Source organism: Helianthus annuus, chromosome 11 (assembly GCF_002127325.2).
Source record: "Helianthus annuus cultivar XRQ/B chromosome 11, HanXRQr2.0-SUNRISE, whole genome shotgun sequence".
Classification (NCBI taxonomy): domain Eukaryota; kingdom Viridiplantae; phylum Streptophyta; class Magnoliopsida; order Asterales; family Asteraceae; genus Helianthus; species Helianthus annuus.
Window position 1 is genome coordinate 19825367 of NC_035443.2, and position 16960 is coordinate 19842326.

At 45.4% G+C, this 16960-nt stretch overlaps 1 protein-coding gene across 1 annotated transcript; it reads right to left on the reverse strand.

The window, feature by feature from the left end:
* Window positions 1-6089: 6089 nt before the first annotated feature.
* LOC110901688 lies at window positions 6090-7400 on the reverse strand. Its single transcript, XM_022148493.1, has 3 exons — window positions 7206-7400; window positions 6702-7090; window positions 6090-6597 (listed from the first exon to the last, which is right to left on the reverse strand). The coding sequence occupies exons 1-3, from the start codon at window positions 7398-7400 to the stop codon at window positions 6090-6092; spliced, it is 1092 nt and encodes a 363-aa protein (XP_022004185.1).
* Window positions 7401-16960: the final 9560 nt, after the last annotated feature.

The following is a 16960-nucleotide window of genomic DNA, read 5'->3' on the forward strand; positions in this document are numbered from 1 at the left end:
ACTGAACCAACCGAACAAAGCACACCCGGACAATGTTTGTGTTTCCGCTACATTGCGTTGTCACAATTCTAATACTTAATAACTCAAAATTTATACATAATCTTTAAAGAAAGGCTAGACAACACTCGTTTGAGACGGGTTTGTGACAGGATAATTATGTCCCAACAAACGGTGTCAGTAATTTCTTTTGCATTAGAAATGAGTTTGCGACATGTAAAAAAGACTGTGTCTAATCCCCGGTCTCCAGTTTGATTTCTACGAGATTTGTCAACGCTCTAATGGGTTTTCCTGCTGGCCTACAAAACAAAACAATGTTAGCCTCGTCATGGAGGGCCCCGAAGGGGGGATCCGTGACCAAACCCGGCGTGAGAATAAGAAAACTTGCTGGAAATATGGAGCTTATTCCGATGAGTGAGAGTCGCTGGAATATCCTGGTGTGAATCCTGAGTTAGACGTATTTAATATGACTCGGAGAATGTCTGAAGTAAATGTGTTGTGTGTGAGTTAATGCTGAGTGAATTGAATGCTTACCTTGGATGGTCATGGGATGATCTTATATAGCCAAAACGTCGTATCAATCACCAAGATCCGTCTCATGAATCCAACGGATTCCCATGTGGCAGCCCATATCTCGGGCTATGAGAATTGCGTGTCACTCTTTTGCCGGAGAGGAGACCATCAACATTAAATGTGTTGTGTGTGAGTTAATGAAGCAGGTGCACATCTTGTACTTCTCCGGCCGTTATCTTCTCTTTCATATTGCAGGTCATTAATGACTCTGCAGAAGAGATAACCTTTGAAGGTTTCCCACCTTTTGCTTGTAACCAATTGAAAGTAATAATTGGGCCCATTACAGAAGCCCGGTGAGACTGGTCCAGACAGGGAGCCCAGTAAGGCACCCCTGTCAACAAGTCATCCTTAGTCCGGGGTCACGAGCATTAAGACGTGTGTGTCTGGACTGATTAGTAAGAAACACTTCTACTGTAGAGTGGGGCCCGTCGTAATAATCACGTCATCCTGACGGTTCCCTAATCCTGTATCACTTTCTAGATCCAATGGTCTGGGTTTAAGGGGCATCTCCACGTGCACTAAATCAATAATCACTTTTTGAAATGGTGATTAGACGGATTACCACCTATATTAATCTGGCCATTAAGAACCCTGAAACTTTTTATAATTTCATCATTCTTCCCCATTCTTCCGTCATCTCCTTCTTTGTTTTCTCTCTCACTATACACCATGGGCAGAAAGGGCAGGTCTTGTATTCACTCGATTATAACTCAGGAGGAGTTAGACTCCTTCTTCGCCTCTTATCGAATTCCATCAGAGTTTGCCCCAAGACTTCCTAGTTCCAATGATCCGATGACCTACTCGCCGGAGAGCTGGAGAGGATAGTGATTTATAGATTGTCCTTTTCTTTTTGCGGTGTTTGATATCCGTTATCTTCCTTCTAGATGGCCCTATAGAAGCACTATGGGATCCACTTCTCCCAACTGCATCCTCTGGCTTTTTGAGGATCGTTCATTTCAAACTGTCTTGTGCCTCCTTCGCCGAAGAATCATCGGTGCCATTGGTTCGACGATTCTACCGATTACGGTCAGATGGTGACTGATTCACCTTTGAAAAGAGAAAGACAGTATATCGTTCCCCTGCTACTCCTTTATACCCACTTCCACGTACCCTAAGGAGTAAAAGAATAGGTTCATCTTCGTTTCTCCTTCAATGCTCTCTGAGGTGCTGTTTGTTTTTTCAGAGGTAAAACATCTGCAGTATGCGGACCACATCTGCAGACATTTGTAGCAGAAGAGGTGGACCAAACCTCTACAGTGTGGAAGAAGAAGAGTGTTTGTTTTTTTTACTTCTACAAAAACCTCTTTCTCTTCTCACAACAAACACAACATAGTACACTCCTCTCTCTCTCTGCCTTCATCCCCATCAAAATCACAGTCCACCACCACCGTCCCACCCCCACTGCCGAGATCCGTCCACCCCCACCGTCCCACACCCACTACTGACATCCTTCCATGACCACCAGCTACCCTTTAACTTTCTCTCTCTAAACAAAAGAACTCAACATCAGATCTGTACCATCTAAACCATCAGATCTGACCAAACAACTCAACTTCATAGGTGGTGTTGCGGTGTTGGTGGAGGTGGTTATGCAATGGTGATGGTGGTGGAGGTGGTGTGTTAGGGTTTCGGGCGGAACTGAACATCTACCTCCTCGGCCTCTCTCTCTCTCTCTTGCATCTCCCTCTCCGCCTCTCTGTACCGTCGTTGCCGCCACCAAATGGGGGTGATGGTGGCCGGCCGTTCATTGATTTGAAGGGAGAAGGTGGGGTGTGCTTTATCGACGGAATAAACCACCGGAGAACTAGATGACCGGAAGCCAAGATGGGTGAGGGGTTTTGTCGGTCGAGGAGATGGGTGAACGTGGGGCTGGATGTGGTGGTGGAGGTGATGCAGAGAAGATGTGGTGGTGGTGGTCTGTTTTGAATGGTAGAGAGAAGAGCAGAGAAGATGTTTGAAGACTTGGGTTCATGTCTGCTTGGGGAAGAGGTGGGGAAGAGGTTTTTGGTGAGAAGCTCTTCAAGAAAACAAACAAGCTGCAGGACCTAAAGGTCTGCGTGTGTCTGCGCGACACAGACATAAGTGGCCAGAAGAGCTTTTCTTCAAAAAAACAAACAGCACCTGAGTCCCTTCCTATAAGGGATCCTTCTATAGTTATATATGATGGTGTTTCTCCCTTGTCAGCTACTGAAGACGTACTGTGGCAAAAGATGTATGAGCATTCTACTCGTGCCTTTAACTTCCTTGAGAGTATTCTGGCAATGGGTGGTTTGAGCTCCTTCTATCCGACCCGTCCTATAACTTTTATGAAGGCAGAGGTGAGTTTTTCTTTTGTGATGATTTTGACTGTGCCTTCTCTACTTGTAACTTTGGGTACTGTTTATTTAGTCACTTTTGTGTTTGCTGCTTCGTGTAGAGATGTCTCTATGGAGTTTACTGCAAGCTGACTGCAGATGAGTGTCGTATGTTGTTGAGGGTGTAGTGAATCAGAAGATAGGTGGCATTCTCGGGGGGGGGGGGGGGGTTGGTTCTTGAAGATGGGACTCCTTCCCTTGAGGGGGTTTCCCCTAAGGGATTGGAGGGTTCACAAAAATCTCCCCCGGTGGTGAACGTTCGCAGTGATGACGAAGACCTGGAGACACACTTATCTCGAAAGAGTAAACCTGATCCAACCGTGGGCACCAGTGATGCATTCCCTGAGACTCGAAACATTCGTTTAAGGCTACGGAGTACCAACAAGTAGAAGTCCCAGCCAGTCTCCCAAATAATGTCTAACCCCCCCCCCCCCCCCGCGGTTAACATAAAAGGCTCCTTGCGGTATCATGTTTTGCTTCTTATGCAATTTTGGATTTCTTACTCTATTTCTCCCCCTTCCTTTTTTATACTGCAGGGTTCCAAGGTTCCTATTACAATTCCAGCAACTCCTGCTCCATCACAAGCCAAAGGGAAGGCCCCGGAGATAAGTGCAACACCCATCGAACCTGTAATTCCTACTTCTCGCCACCAGGCCGCCGACCAGAATAAGTTTCAGCTTCCTAGCTTCATATCTGTTTGCGATCCCGTACCCCCTTTGGCTCCTTTGTTTGCTGAGAGCTTTCCTACCCCTTACGTTCCCCACTGGAAGATAACTCCTTCCACCGTTGTTAGTACTCCTAAAACAGCTCGGGACTTCATGGCTCATGCTCTCCCACCCTCACATAGGTTTATGAACTTTGCCTTGGACCAGGAGATCTTTGACGATTAATACAGTCTGTCTGTTTATGAGGGCTTTTTCAGGAGTGCAGGTGTGCTGCAGTGGGTTCAATTCTTGAAGGATGAGAACGAGGGGTTGGTGAGTGAGTTGAAGGCTTCTTAAACCATTGCTACTGAGCTTCAGTGTCGGATGGAGAGTGCTAAATGAGAGCTTTTGGAGAGGGAGGTATGTTCTTCCCCTCCCCTTTCTCTTTTTTCATGTACATACACCTTACGATGTTTTTCTGTTTAGAATGCTAGAGCTTTGTTGAAGGGGAAGGACAAAGATTGGGAAAAAGGAGCGGGTTGAGTGAATGGTGGAGAGGGAGCGGTTGCTTGAGGACGTGAAGCATTTCAAGGTGGCTTCTTTGATATCTGGTTCAGACGTTGATGCTTTGTATGCTGAGTTAGGGATCGTTCAGGGGGACAATCATAAAATGGCTGTCGAGCACCACTGGTTATTGTCCCAGCGATTCGGGTGTTTCCTCTCTGCTTATGCTCAGTCTGCGGAGTTTAAGGGTTCCTTGGAGAGGATTAACAAGGCCTATTGGGATGTGGGTTATCAAGCCAGGTTGAAAGATGCGTATCCTTATCTTCCCAAGCTATGAAGAGGAAGGAAACCCCTCACTATAACTCCAAGGCCAAGAAACAGTTGACCAAGGTGGATGAAGAGTTTAATGGTCAGACGTCGGCCCTTCTTGCAAAAATTGCTGATAATCCTTGATGAACTTAAGTCCCTGTTTGTCTCTACCAACCCTATCTCTGGCGAATCCCCTTCAGGAGATGAATCTCCTTGATAATCCTTTAAGACAATAGTTCGATTTGGTTGTAACTTAATACTTGCTGAACTTTGATACTCCTTTTTGCATGCTGAAAGGTCTTGTGTTGGGGCCTTCCAGAGAACTGTTGACTGTTTGCCACATACTATGCTACGTCTTTTGCTCTATTCTTATGTGCAGGTGTTTGTGGGGAGTGTTTGTATACTCCCTCCTTCCTTTCTGTTTTTTTAGGGATTGTTTGAAGCTGAGGCCCAGTTTTCATGTTCTAGATGGATTCTGGTGTTCCTGGTACCTGGGCCTTTGGTCCCTGAATTGTAGCTTCTTATTATTGGTTATAAATTGCGTTTGGTGGGGTGTTGCCATTCCCCTCTTTTGTTTATAACAAGGTTTGTTAACCATATTTAGTTTGTCGTTTGTTTAAGAAAGATAGTTTGTTCAATTTGTAATTGCTTGTTGCAGCAAAAACATGTGTTTGTCTTTTTGGACTAGTCGACTTTGTCCTGCCCCACGGCCAGCCTTTTATTTGACATGTTTGTTATGCCTATGTACACATCTAGATATGTTTATTTTTTATTAGGTTTAGAGCCATTGGGCACTGCCTCGGTGTGTTACCCTGTTATTAGACTATGCTTTAGTAGTCATTAGGCGTTTGAATAATTGTAAAGCAAACCATTCATTACCAAGAGATTGGAGTAACACTCTAGTACATGTCTTTTGTTGAAATATTACAAAAAGAGAGAACTTGTTTTCTTGTTGTTTTGCAAAACGGGCACTTAGGCCTCTTTTCTTGTTCTCTTATCCCTGTTCCTAGGGGTCATTCTTCATATGTAATACTTTCTGAGTTGCATCAAGTTCCATGTTCTCGAAATTTCTTTTCCTTGGAGTGTTTCTAGCGGGCAAGCCTTTTTTCCGTTAGCCTACTTGACCCTGTGGGGTCCCTCCCACTTGGGTCCTACCTTTCCGGTGTTTTCCTGTAGGCTGGCCTTGTTGTCTCTCAGGAATAAATCCCCAGGAACCAAGTTAAGTTTCTTCATTCTTGTGTTGTAGTACTTTTCCATCTGCTTTTTATACCCGGTTTCCCTTATGGCAGCTATCTCCCGTCTTTCCTCCAGTAGGTTGAGACTCGTTCTAATGTCGTGTTCATTCTCTGCTTCCCTTAGTTTCATTCTTGCTGTGGGGTAACCAACCTCGACGGGGATGACTGCCTCAGTTCCGTAAGTCAAGCTAAAAGGTGTCTCCCCGTTGGAGGTTTTGGGGGTCGTCCGATATGACCACAGGACAAATGACAGTTCCTCTAGCCAGCCTTTCTGCTTTCTTCCTAGTCTTCCTTTCATTCCTTTGATCAAGATTTGATTTGCCCTTTCCACCATGCTTTGAGCATGAGTGACAGATGCGAAGAGCTGTTGTATTTGCATTTGCTCGCACTAGGGCTTGAAGGGCTTTCTCACGAACTGGACCCCATTGTCACTAACCAACTCTAGAGGGATTCCAAACTAGTAGATGATGTTGTCAAAGACAAACCTTTTTCATCTGTTCGCCCGTGATTTTTGCCAAAGGTCTGCCTTCTACCCACTTCGTGAAATAATCAATAGCATCCACCACAAACTTTACCCCACCTAGGCCTTCCGGAAAAGGCCTTATAATGTCGATGGCCCAATTCCTGGAACAACCACGATGTCGAGACTGGAACCATATGGTGTTTATGTCGGTGGTCATAGGAGCGTCGACTTGATAGTTGTCGCACTTCCTTATTTCTTCCAAGGCACTGTCGTACACGTGGTTCCAGTAAAACCCTGCATTCATCGCCTTAGCTACAACTGTCTTGGGTCCTGAATACATTCCATGGATACCCTCGTGTATTTCCTGGATTACATACTTTGCCTCTTCTTCGTCCACACACTTCAGGCACGGTCCTAGATATGACCTCCGGAAAAGCGGTCCATCAATGATTTCATATTGGAGGGCCTTTTCCCATATCTTCTTGGACAATGCTTCATCCTCAGGTAGAGTCCCCTCACTTAAGAACTCAATAATATGGGTTATCCAGGATTCCCCTGTTTTTTCGACGTATGCTGCCTCCTTGTATGAGATGGAGGGAGAGGGCAGGACTTCCACCTTCACCTCCCTAGCCAGATGGTCACAGAGGCCAATTTGCTAAGGGCATTTTCCTTTCTGTTTTTTCCCTGAGGGACGTATTCCATCTTGAAGGTGTTGAAGGTTTTGGCGAGTTCCTTCACCTGAGTCATATACTGGGCCATGGTATCATCCTTGGCATCATATTCCCCATTGTATTGTTTGACTACTAATTGTGAATTTGAGTTGGCCTCAATGTTCCTCGCTTTTACTTTCTTTGCCTGCCTTAGTCCATCGAGAAGTGATTCATATTCAGTCGTGTTATTGGTGTTCTCAAAGTCTAACCTGATCGCGTAGGTTAATTCAATTCCTTCCGGACTAATGAGGGTGATGACTGCCCCATTTCCCTTCTCGCTAGAAGCTCCGTTGGTGTAGAACTTCCATATTGTGTCTTCATCTTACTTTATTTCTTGTTCCTCTAGTTCCTTTCACTTGAGAAGTTCTTTTTCCTCTTCCTTAGGAACTTCTGCTAGAAAGTCCGCCGGAACTTGCCACGGATGTTCTTGTTTTGTATTCAATGGCATGATATCCCAATTCCACCTCCCATTTGGCGAGCCGACCAGAGAGTTCCGGCCTCCTTAGCACCTTCTGTAGCGGTTGGTCCGTGAGCAAGACTACCTTGTGGGCTTGGAAGTACCTTCTGAGTTTTCTCGATGCAAAGATTAGCGATAACGTTAGTTTTTCCATGGGTGGGTACCGCTTCTCCGGTCCCTTGAGCGTTATACTAATGAAATATATTGGTATTTTCTTTCCCAGTCTTTCTACCATCATGACTGTCACACCCCCAAAATCCTCCTGCGGATAACACCCGCTTCGAGGGCGTGACTGACCAGGATCCAGCCACTAATTATACCGAATAATTAGATTGATAACAAAAAGTAATACTTACTAACCATAAGATTAGCAAATATCAAGTTCAGAGTTTAAGGTTTCAAGTTCAAACAGTAATAAGTAGCGGAAGCATAAGTAAGGCAGTTTAAACAAAGTTCATAGTTCAAAATAAGGTAACACCCAACACAAGGGTGGACAGACACTACTCGTTCCCAAGCAGCAAGCTCCTTCGTCACTGGTTACCTGCAAAGCATGCAGTAAGGGGTCAACAATAATGTTGAGTGAGTTCACTAGTTGTCCAGTTTTAGTTTACCAAAAACTTAAGTTGTTTAGATAAAGCATTTATAATCACGTTGTGGGGAGCTACCCCATCTGTAAGCTCACTAAACTGTAGATACCGAAACTGTTGACGGAATATAAATATTCGTGCCCCGAGTCAATGTCTATCGTCATTGACCATGTTGCAAGGTCTACTAGTTCACGCCCGATCTCCCCCGGTCACGGTGTGAGGTTGTCAAACCTTATAGCGCTATCAACTAATAACCCGTTCGCCCCCGGCGATTAATCGGTACTGTAAGCAGGGACTTAAGGTGATAGAGTTTCGTTTAGCATGGCTAGTTGTGATTTATAAATAGTATCCAAACGTATCTCCCCCGGAGATAGTAATTACCCATTCTGTTTTCCCCCGGAGTAATGGGTCGAAAGTATTTTCCCAAAGTTGGTAGTTTGTTCGTGTCCCTCCGCGGGACGCATGCTTTTAGTGTGTGAACTCACCTTGGGTTGCTCGGCAGATTGGGTTACTTGTCAAACACGTTGGTCACCACGTCCTAACATGGTTACCGGTGTAGGTCAGGTTTGGTGTATAAGCAGTCACGTAAAATCTACACATAACTATCACGTTGCATGCATAAAATATAGACAGTGGGTTATTGGGCCGGCCCTAGCATTTAAACAGTCAAACAGTAACACGCAGATCAGTCAACAGGTAGCCCATATACACATAATGGCCCAATAACCAAAGTGAACAGCCCAGTCGCAACCAGATGGTCTCGAGTCGCAACCAGGAGGTCTCGGCTTGTCACGTTGTGGTTGCGAGTCGCAACCGTGTGGTCTCGAGTTGTCACGTTGTGGTTGCGAGTCGCAACCGTCGTAGTCTCGAGTCGCAATCGTGTGGTTTCGAGTTGTCATGCTATGGTTGCGAGTCGCAACTACGTGGTCTCGAGTTGTCATGCCTTGGTTGCGAGTCGCAACGGTGCGGTTGCGAGTCGGAATGCTGTCCCTTTCATGTACACGTGATGATGCAGAAGCATCAGTCCAATTTGTACCATGTAATCAGGCCCAAATCGGGAAACAGCCAATGAGGTTCAACTAACAACTTTGCCTAATCTGACTATTAGTAAAAATAGATCAAACTTTGCCATTTTTGAATCTTCAAGTCATATTCAACTAGTTCATCACAAGTTCATCAATTCTAGGGTTTTTATCTTTAACATAATCATGCATTTTTTTGAACCAAAACTCACATATTTTACAAGATTATCATGCAAGAACAAAGAAACATACACTTTTGTAGCCTAAATCTTATGTTCAATAACACCATTTTGCAAGAAACAATGAAGCATAGATTGGTTGGCCAAAATCATTCTTAAACTACCATTTTCTAGCCATTTTAACATGTTACAAGCATTTTACACATAAAAGTTTACACATAGTCAAACTTCACAAATCATCCTAAAGATCATGCATAATACTACTAATCAAGCATTTTCTAGTCCATTCAACATACATAAGTCTTATGCACATGACAATCACTAACCGGTTGTGAAGAAGGAGCCGAAAACAAAGAGAAAGGAACCGAGAAGATGGAGTGTCCGAGTGATGATCTTGACCGAGTTTCTTGTCCGAGATCCTTGAGCTTGAACCGAAAGTAGAAGAAGAGAAATGGGTTGTTGTTTGGGGTTTCTAGTTGAGAGAAAGAGTAGAAGTGTTTGTGTGTGTAAAATGAGGGAAGGTGGGGAAAGGTGGGATTTATATACAAGGGGTCTTGAGTTGGGCTTGGGGTTTCGGCCCAAACCGGTTACGGCCCAAAGGCCCACTCGAGACCGAGTGGCCCACTCGCAACCGAGTGGTTGCGAGTCATGGTCTCGGGTCGTGGTCTCGGCTCTCATATATATATAATACATACATACAACACATATAATGCAAAAAGGATCACGTTTTCATTTAATAACCTTTATATACACAAAATATTACAAGGTGTTCGTTCGGAAAACCTAGAGTGTCACATTATCCCCAAGTTTTAAGAACTTTCGTCCCGAAAGTTAAGGCAGCCACTGTCAAGCTAGAGTGTTTCAACGGAGTGTCACATCATCCCCCCGTTAGTTTGGAATTTCGTCCCGAAATTCGGTTGTAGCTTCAGTGCTGGGGTTTTCGTTTGGGAACAACTGGGGGTACTTGGACTTCATCTGGTCTTCCCGCTCCCAGGTAAACTCTGGGCCACGCCGTGAGTTCCAGCGAACTCGCACGAGAGGTATTTGGCTACGTTTGAGGGTTTTGATCTCTCGATCCGTAATCTCAATCGGTTCCTCAGTAAAGTGTAGCTGTTCATCAATAGTGAGTTCCTTGAAAGGAATTATGAGTGTTTCATTTGACAGACACTTCTTCAGATTAGACATGTGAAAAACATTGTGCACTGCGCTCAGCTCTGCAGGCAGGTTCAATCTATAAGCAACCTTACCGATTTTCTCGGTAATTTCGAATGGTCCAACATATCGTGGATTCAGCTCGCCTCGTTTACCGAAACGAACCACACCCTTCCAGGGTGAGACTTTAAGTAGAACCCGGTCCCCGACCTGGAATTCTAGCGGTTTCCTACGCTTATCAGCGTAGCTTTTCTGACGGTCACGAGCTGCCGCCATGCGTTGTCTGATCTGGGAAATCTTTTCCGTTGTATCTACCACCAGTTCTGGGCCTGTGAGCTGACTATCACCGACTTCCGCCCAGCAGAGAGGTGATCGGCATTTACGACCGTACAATGCCTCAAAAGGTGCCGCCTGAATACTAGTGTGGTAGCTGTTATTGTAGGAGAATTCTACCAGCGGTAGATGCTTCTCCCAGTTCTTGCCAAAATCGATCACGCATGCTCTAAGCATGTCCTCCAGAGTTTGGATGGTGCGTTCAGACTGCCCATCCGTTTGTGGGTGGTAAGCGGTGCTCATGTCCAAACGTGAGCCAAAGGATTTGTGCATAGCTTGCCACAACTCGGAAGTAAAACGAGCGTCTCGGTCGGAAATAATAGAAGTTGGCACCCCGTGCCTGGAGACTACTTCCTTTAAATAGATTTCTGCTAAGGTAGAAAACTTGTCTGTTTCCTTAATGGCCAGAAAGTGTGCAGACTTAGTCAATCGATCTACTATCACCCAGATGGTGTCATTCCCGCGTTGGGATCTAGGCAGTCCTGTAACAAAATCCATGGAAATCTGTTCCCATTTCCACTTCGGGATTTCCGGTTGCTGGAGTAGGCCTGCTGGTTTCTGATACTCAGTCTTGACTCTTGCGCAGGTCAAACATTTGCTAACGTATGCTGCTATGTGGGCTTTCATGCCAGGCCACCAGTAAGTGGTCCTTAAGTCGTGGTACATCTTATCTGAACCAGGATGTACTGAATAACGGGACTTATGGGCTTCGTCCATCACCAGTTCTCGTAGATCTCCGTAAAGTGGGACCCAAATGCGCCTTGCCACATAGTAGGCGCCGTCTTCTTTTTGCTCTAATCGTTGTCTTGATCCTCGTAGGGACTCGGCCCTGATGTTTTCCGGTTTCAGAGCTTCAGTCTGAGCATTCCGAATCTGGGTAGGGAGAGTCGACTGGATGGTAAGTTGTAATGCTCGCACGCGCTTGGGCGTAGTGTCTTTCCGGCTGAGGGCGTCTGCCACGACATTGGCCTTGCCCGGATGGTACTTGATGGCGCATTCATAATCATTCAGAAGTTCGACCCATCGACGTTGTCGCATGTTTAATTCCTTTTGCTTGAAGATATGCTCGAGACTCCTGTGATCGGTGTAAATGGTGCACTTGGTACCGTACAGGTAATGTCTCCATATCTTAAGCGCAAAGATCACTGCTCCTAGTTCCAAGTCGTGCGTAGTGTAGTTCCTTTCGTGAGTCTTAAGTTGTCGAGAGGCGTAAGCAATGACTTTGTTGCGTTGCATTAACACACAACCGAGCCCATGTATAGATGCATCGCAGTAAACCACAAAGTCGTCAGTGCCTTCAGGCAACGAGAGAATAGGAGCACTACAGAGATTATCCTTTAGTTTCTGAAATGCTGTTTCCTGAGCTTCACCCCATTTGTAAACCACACCCTTCTGAGTAAGAGCCGTGAGAGGCTGAGCAATCTTGGAGAATCCCATGATAAATCTTCGATAGTATCCCGCCAGTCCCAAGAATTGGCGGACTTCGGTCGGAGTCTTAGGGGTAGGCCAATTCTTTATAGAGTCGATCTTTGCAGGGTCAACGTGAATTCCATCTTTGTTAACCACGTGCCCAAGGAAATGGACTTCTCGAAGCCAGAAGTCGCATTTCGAGAACTTGGCATACAGTTGCTCATTGCGAAGGAGTTCGAGGATAAGGCGTAGGTGCTGTTCATGCTCCTCTTGACTTTTCGAGTAGATCAGGATGTCGTCTATAAACACGATCACGAATTTGTCGAGGTAAGGTTTGCACACTCGGTTCATGAGATCCATGAATACCGCAGGCGCGTTGGTCATTCCAAAGGGCATAACGAGGAATTCATAATGACCATAACGAGTTCTGAATGCAGTTTTGGAGATGTCTTCATTACGGACCCTCAGCTGATGGTAGCCTGATCGCAGGTCAATTTTAGAATAGTAGCTCGATCCTTGCAACTGATCGAATAGGTCGTCGATTCGCGGGAGAGGGTAACGATTGTTGATGGTAACCTTGTTCAGCTCACGATAGTCAATGCACATTCGGAACGTGCCATCCTTCTTCTTAACAAAGAGTACCGGTGCTCCCCAGGGTGACGAACTAGGACGGATAAATCCTTTATCCAATAGTTCCTGTAGTTGAGTAGAGAGTTCCTTCAATTCTGCGGGGGCTAGTCGATAAGGCGCACGAGCTATTGGCGCTGCTCCGGGAGCTAGCTCGATTTGGAATTCGACCTGACGGTGGGGAGGGAGTCCAGGTAGTTCTTCAGGAAATACCTCGGGGTAGTCACGCACTACCGGAAAATCTTCAATCCTCTTTCCCTTTTCCTGCGTGTTAGTGACAAGTGCTAAGATAGCGGTGTGCCCTTTTCGTAAACACTTCTGGGCCTTCAAGAAAGAGATAACGCCGGAGATTTCTCCGCCTTTGCCACCTTGTACAATGAGGGGTTTGCCAGAACGACGGGGAATACGAACTGCTTTCTCTTGACAGAGGATCTCAGCGCGATGCTTGGATAACCAATCCATACCAATAACGACGTCGAAGCTTCCAAGGGTAACAGGGAAAAGATCGATACTAAATGTCTGACCAGACAACTCTAGTTTGCAGCCTTTGATAACATGTGAGGCCTCGATGTTTCTACCATTAGCTAACTCGACGATATGGGGAGAACTTAGTAACGAAAGCGGACGCTTAAGCTTCTTACTAATACGTAGGGACACATAACTAGCATCGGCACCGGAATCAAATAACACAGAAACATAACGATCATCAAGTAGGAACTTACCCGTCACGACATTGGGGTCATTCCTTGCTTCTCCAGCTCCTATCACGAAAGCTCTTCCCCTTGCACCATTCCCAGCATTGTTGTTCTGATCGTTGTTTCCAGCTCCCTGATTGTTGTTGCGGTTCTGGTTCAGTTCAGGGCAATTCTTCTTAAAGTGCCCCTCAGCTCCACACTGGAAACAACCCTTGGCATTCCCGTGATGTTGTTGCTGCTGGTTCTGCCCCACGGGACGTGGACTCCTACAGTCCTTGGCCTCATGCCCCATTTTGTTACATCGCTGACACTGACCTTTCCCACACGGCCCGCTGTGATGTCGACTGCACTTGTTGCACTTGGGGTGGCTACCGCGGTAGCCACCCTGTTGTTGAGTGCCCTTGTTGTTTTCAGTTTTCCTTTGCTGAGCTGGGGCCTGAGTGGGGTTAGCATCCTTGCTTTGATTTCCTTCCCACTTACGCTTGTTGTCACTAGAAGTTCCGACAGTAGCACTGATCCTTTTGGGCAACCTGCCCTCTTCTACGGCCTGATCAGTGAGTTTGTGAGCAAGTCGAACGATCGGCTGAATGGTAGTGTGGTTGGCTGAAGTTACATGGCTTCGAATTTCTGGAGCCAAACCCTTGATGTACAGTTCGATTCTTCGATACATAGGTCGAGACATGTTTGGGCAAAGTGCAGCATAGTCGTTGGACAGTTTGGTGTAGGTCTCAATCTCTGACCCAACCATCTTAAGCGCATAGTACTCATTCTCAAGCTTGTGGATGTCATCCCGGTGACAGTACTCCTCCTTAATCATGTCCTTGAAATCCTCCCACGCAGTAGCATTAGCAGTTTCTAATCCAAACATCTGAATTTGCGCCTTCCACCAAGAAAGCGCGTTTCCTTCAAGCGTAGCAGTAGCAAACTTCACCCAGTTCGCAGGGGGACACTCACAGACAGCAAAGACAGCTTCAACTTTCTCAATCCAATGCAGAAGACCTATGGCACCCTCAGTGCCGTTGAAAGGGAGAGGCTTGCAATCCATGAAAGTTTTGAAAGTACACACGGGTGGTTGCGCAGGTGCATGCTGACCTGTTCGTAAGAAGCGAAGCGTACAGATTTAGGGATAAAAGGCGATGTGGCGGTAGGATCTAAACGTCCTAGAACAACGAGCTTACCTATAGGGTGAGCTGCGAAAGCTGCAGCCACTGTGTTGAGCAGGTTAGTGAACTGAGCCTGTGTCATGTTGATGTTTCCTCTTCCGCGTCCACTCATTGTCTTCATAACCAGAAAACACAGTATGAGTGTGATGTCGTAATGTAGCGAGAATGAGATAGAAGAGAGAGGTGTATCTATCTAGTTAGGCACACTAGTACGTATAGCATAACAGGAGACATAAGGTAAGCAAACAAGTAAACACTGGTCCGAGCTATGAGGTCAAAAGTGTTGAGCCTTGCACTTGGAGTGTAGTGTCGTCACGAGTCACGGGTTATAGTCTGGTTTTTCTCAAAAAGATTTTTCCCCTTTTTAAAACCAAGTTCACTATAACCAATGGCTCTGATACCAATCTGTCACACCCCCAAAATCCTCCTGCGGATAACACCCGCTTCGAGGGCGTGACTGACCAGGATCCAGCCACTAATTATACCGAATAATTAGATTGATAACAAAAAGTAATACTTAATAACCATAAGATTAGCAAATATCAAGTTCAGAGTTTAAGGTTTCAAGTTCAAACAGTAATAAGTAGCGGAAGCATAAGTAAGGCAGTTTAAACAAAGTTCATAGTTCAAAATAAGGTAACACCCAACACAAGGGTGGACAGACACTACTCGTTCCCAAGCAGCAAGCTCCTTCGTCACTGGTTACCTGCAAAGCATGCAGTAAGGGGTCAACAATAATGCTGAGTGAGTTCACTAGTTGTCCAGTTTTAGTTTACCAAAAACTTAAGTTGTTTAGATAAAGCATTTATAATCACGTTGTGGGGAGCTACCCCATCTGTAAGCTCACTAAACTGTAGATACCGAAACTGTTGACGGAATATAAATATTCGTGCCCCGAGTCAATGTCTATCGTCATTGACCATGTTGCAAGGTCTACTAGTTCACGCCCGATCTCCCCCGGTCACGGTGTGAGGTTGTCAAACCTTATAGCGCTATCAACTAATAACCCGTTCGCCCCCGGCGATTAATCGGTACTGTAAGCAGGGACTTAAGGTGATAGAGTTTCGTTTAGCATGGCTAGTTGTGATTTATAAATAGTATCCAAACGTATCTCCCCCGAAGATAGTAATTACCCATTCTGTTTTCCCCCGGAGTAATGGGTCGAAAGTATTTTCCCAAAGTTGGTAGTTTGTTCGTGTCCCTCCGCGGGACGCATGCTTTTAGTGTGTGAACTCACCTTGGGTTGCTCGGCAGATTGGGTTACTTGTCAAACACGTTGGTCACCACGTCCTAACATGGTTACCGGTGTAGGTCAGGTTTGGTGTATAAGCAGTCACGTAAAATCTACACATAACTATCACGTTGCATGCATAAAATATAGACAGTGGGTTATTGGGCCGGTCCTAGCATTTAAACAGTCAAACAGTAACACGCAGATCAGTCAACAGGTAGCCCATATACACATAATGGCCCAATAACCAAAGTGAACAGCCCAGTCGCAACCAGATGGTCTCGAGTCGCAACCAGGAGGTCTCGGCTTGTCACGTTGTGGTTGCGAGTCGCAACCGTGTGGTCTCGAGTTGTCACGTTGTGGTTGCGAGTCGCAACCGTCGTAGTCTCGAGTCGCAATCGTGTGGTTTCGAGTTGTCATGCTATGGTTGCGAGTCGCAACTACGTGGTCTCGAGTTGTCATGCCTTGGTTGCGAGTCGCAATGGTGCGGTTGCGAGTCGGAATGCTGTCCCTTTCATGTACACGTGATGATGCAGAAGCATCAGTCCAATTTGTACCATGTAATCAGGCCCAAATCGGGAAACAGCCAATGAGGTTCAACTAACAACTTTGCCTAATCTGACTATTAGTAAAAATAGATCAAACTTTGCCATTTTTGAATCTTCAAGTCATATTCAACTAGTTCATCACAAGTTCATCAATTCTAGGGTTTTTATCTTTAACATAATCATGCATTTTTTTGAACCAAAACTCACATATTTTACAAGATTATCATGCAAGAACAAAGAAACATACACTTTTGTAGCTAAATCTTATGTTCAATAACACCATTTTGCAAGAAACAATGAAGCATAGATTGGTTGGCCAAAATCATTCTTAAACTACCATTTTCTAGCCATTTTAACATGTTACAAGCATTTTACACATAAAAGTTTACACATAGTCAAACTTCACAAATCATCCTAAAGATCATGCATAATACTACTAATCAAGCATTTTCTAGTCCATTCAACATACATAAGTCTTATGCACATGACAATCACTAACCGGTTGTGAAGAAGGAGCCGAAAACAAAGAGAAAGGAACCGAGAAGATGGAGTGTCCGAGTGATGATCTTGACCGAGTTTCTTGTCCGAGATCCTTGAGCTTGAACCGAAAGTAGAAGAAGAGAAATGGGTTGTTGTTTGGGGTTTCTAGTTGAGAGAAAGAGTAGAAGTGTTTGTGTGTGTAAAATGAGGGAAGGTGGGGAAAGGTGGGATTTATATACAAGGGGTCTTGAGTTGGGCTTGGGGTTTCGGCCCAAACCGGTTACGGC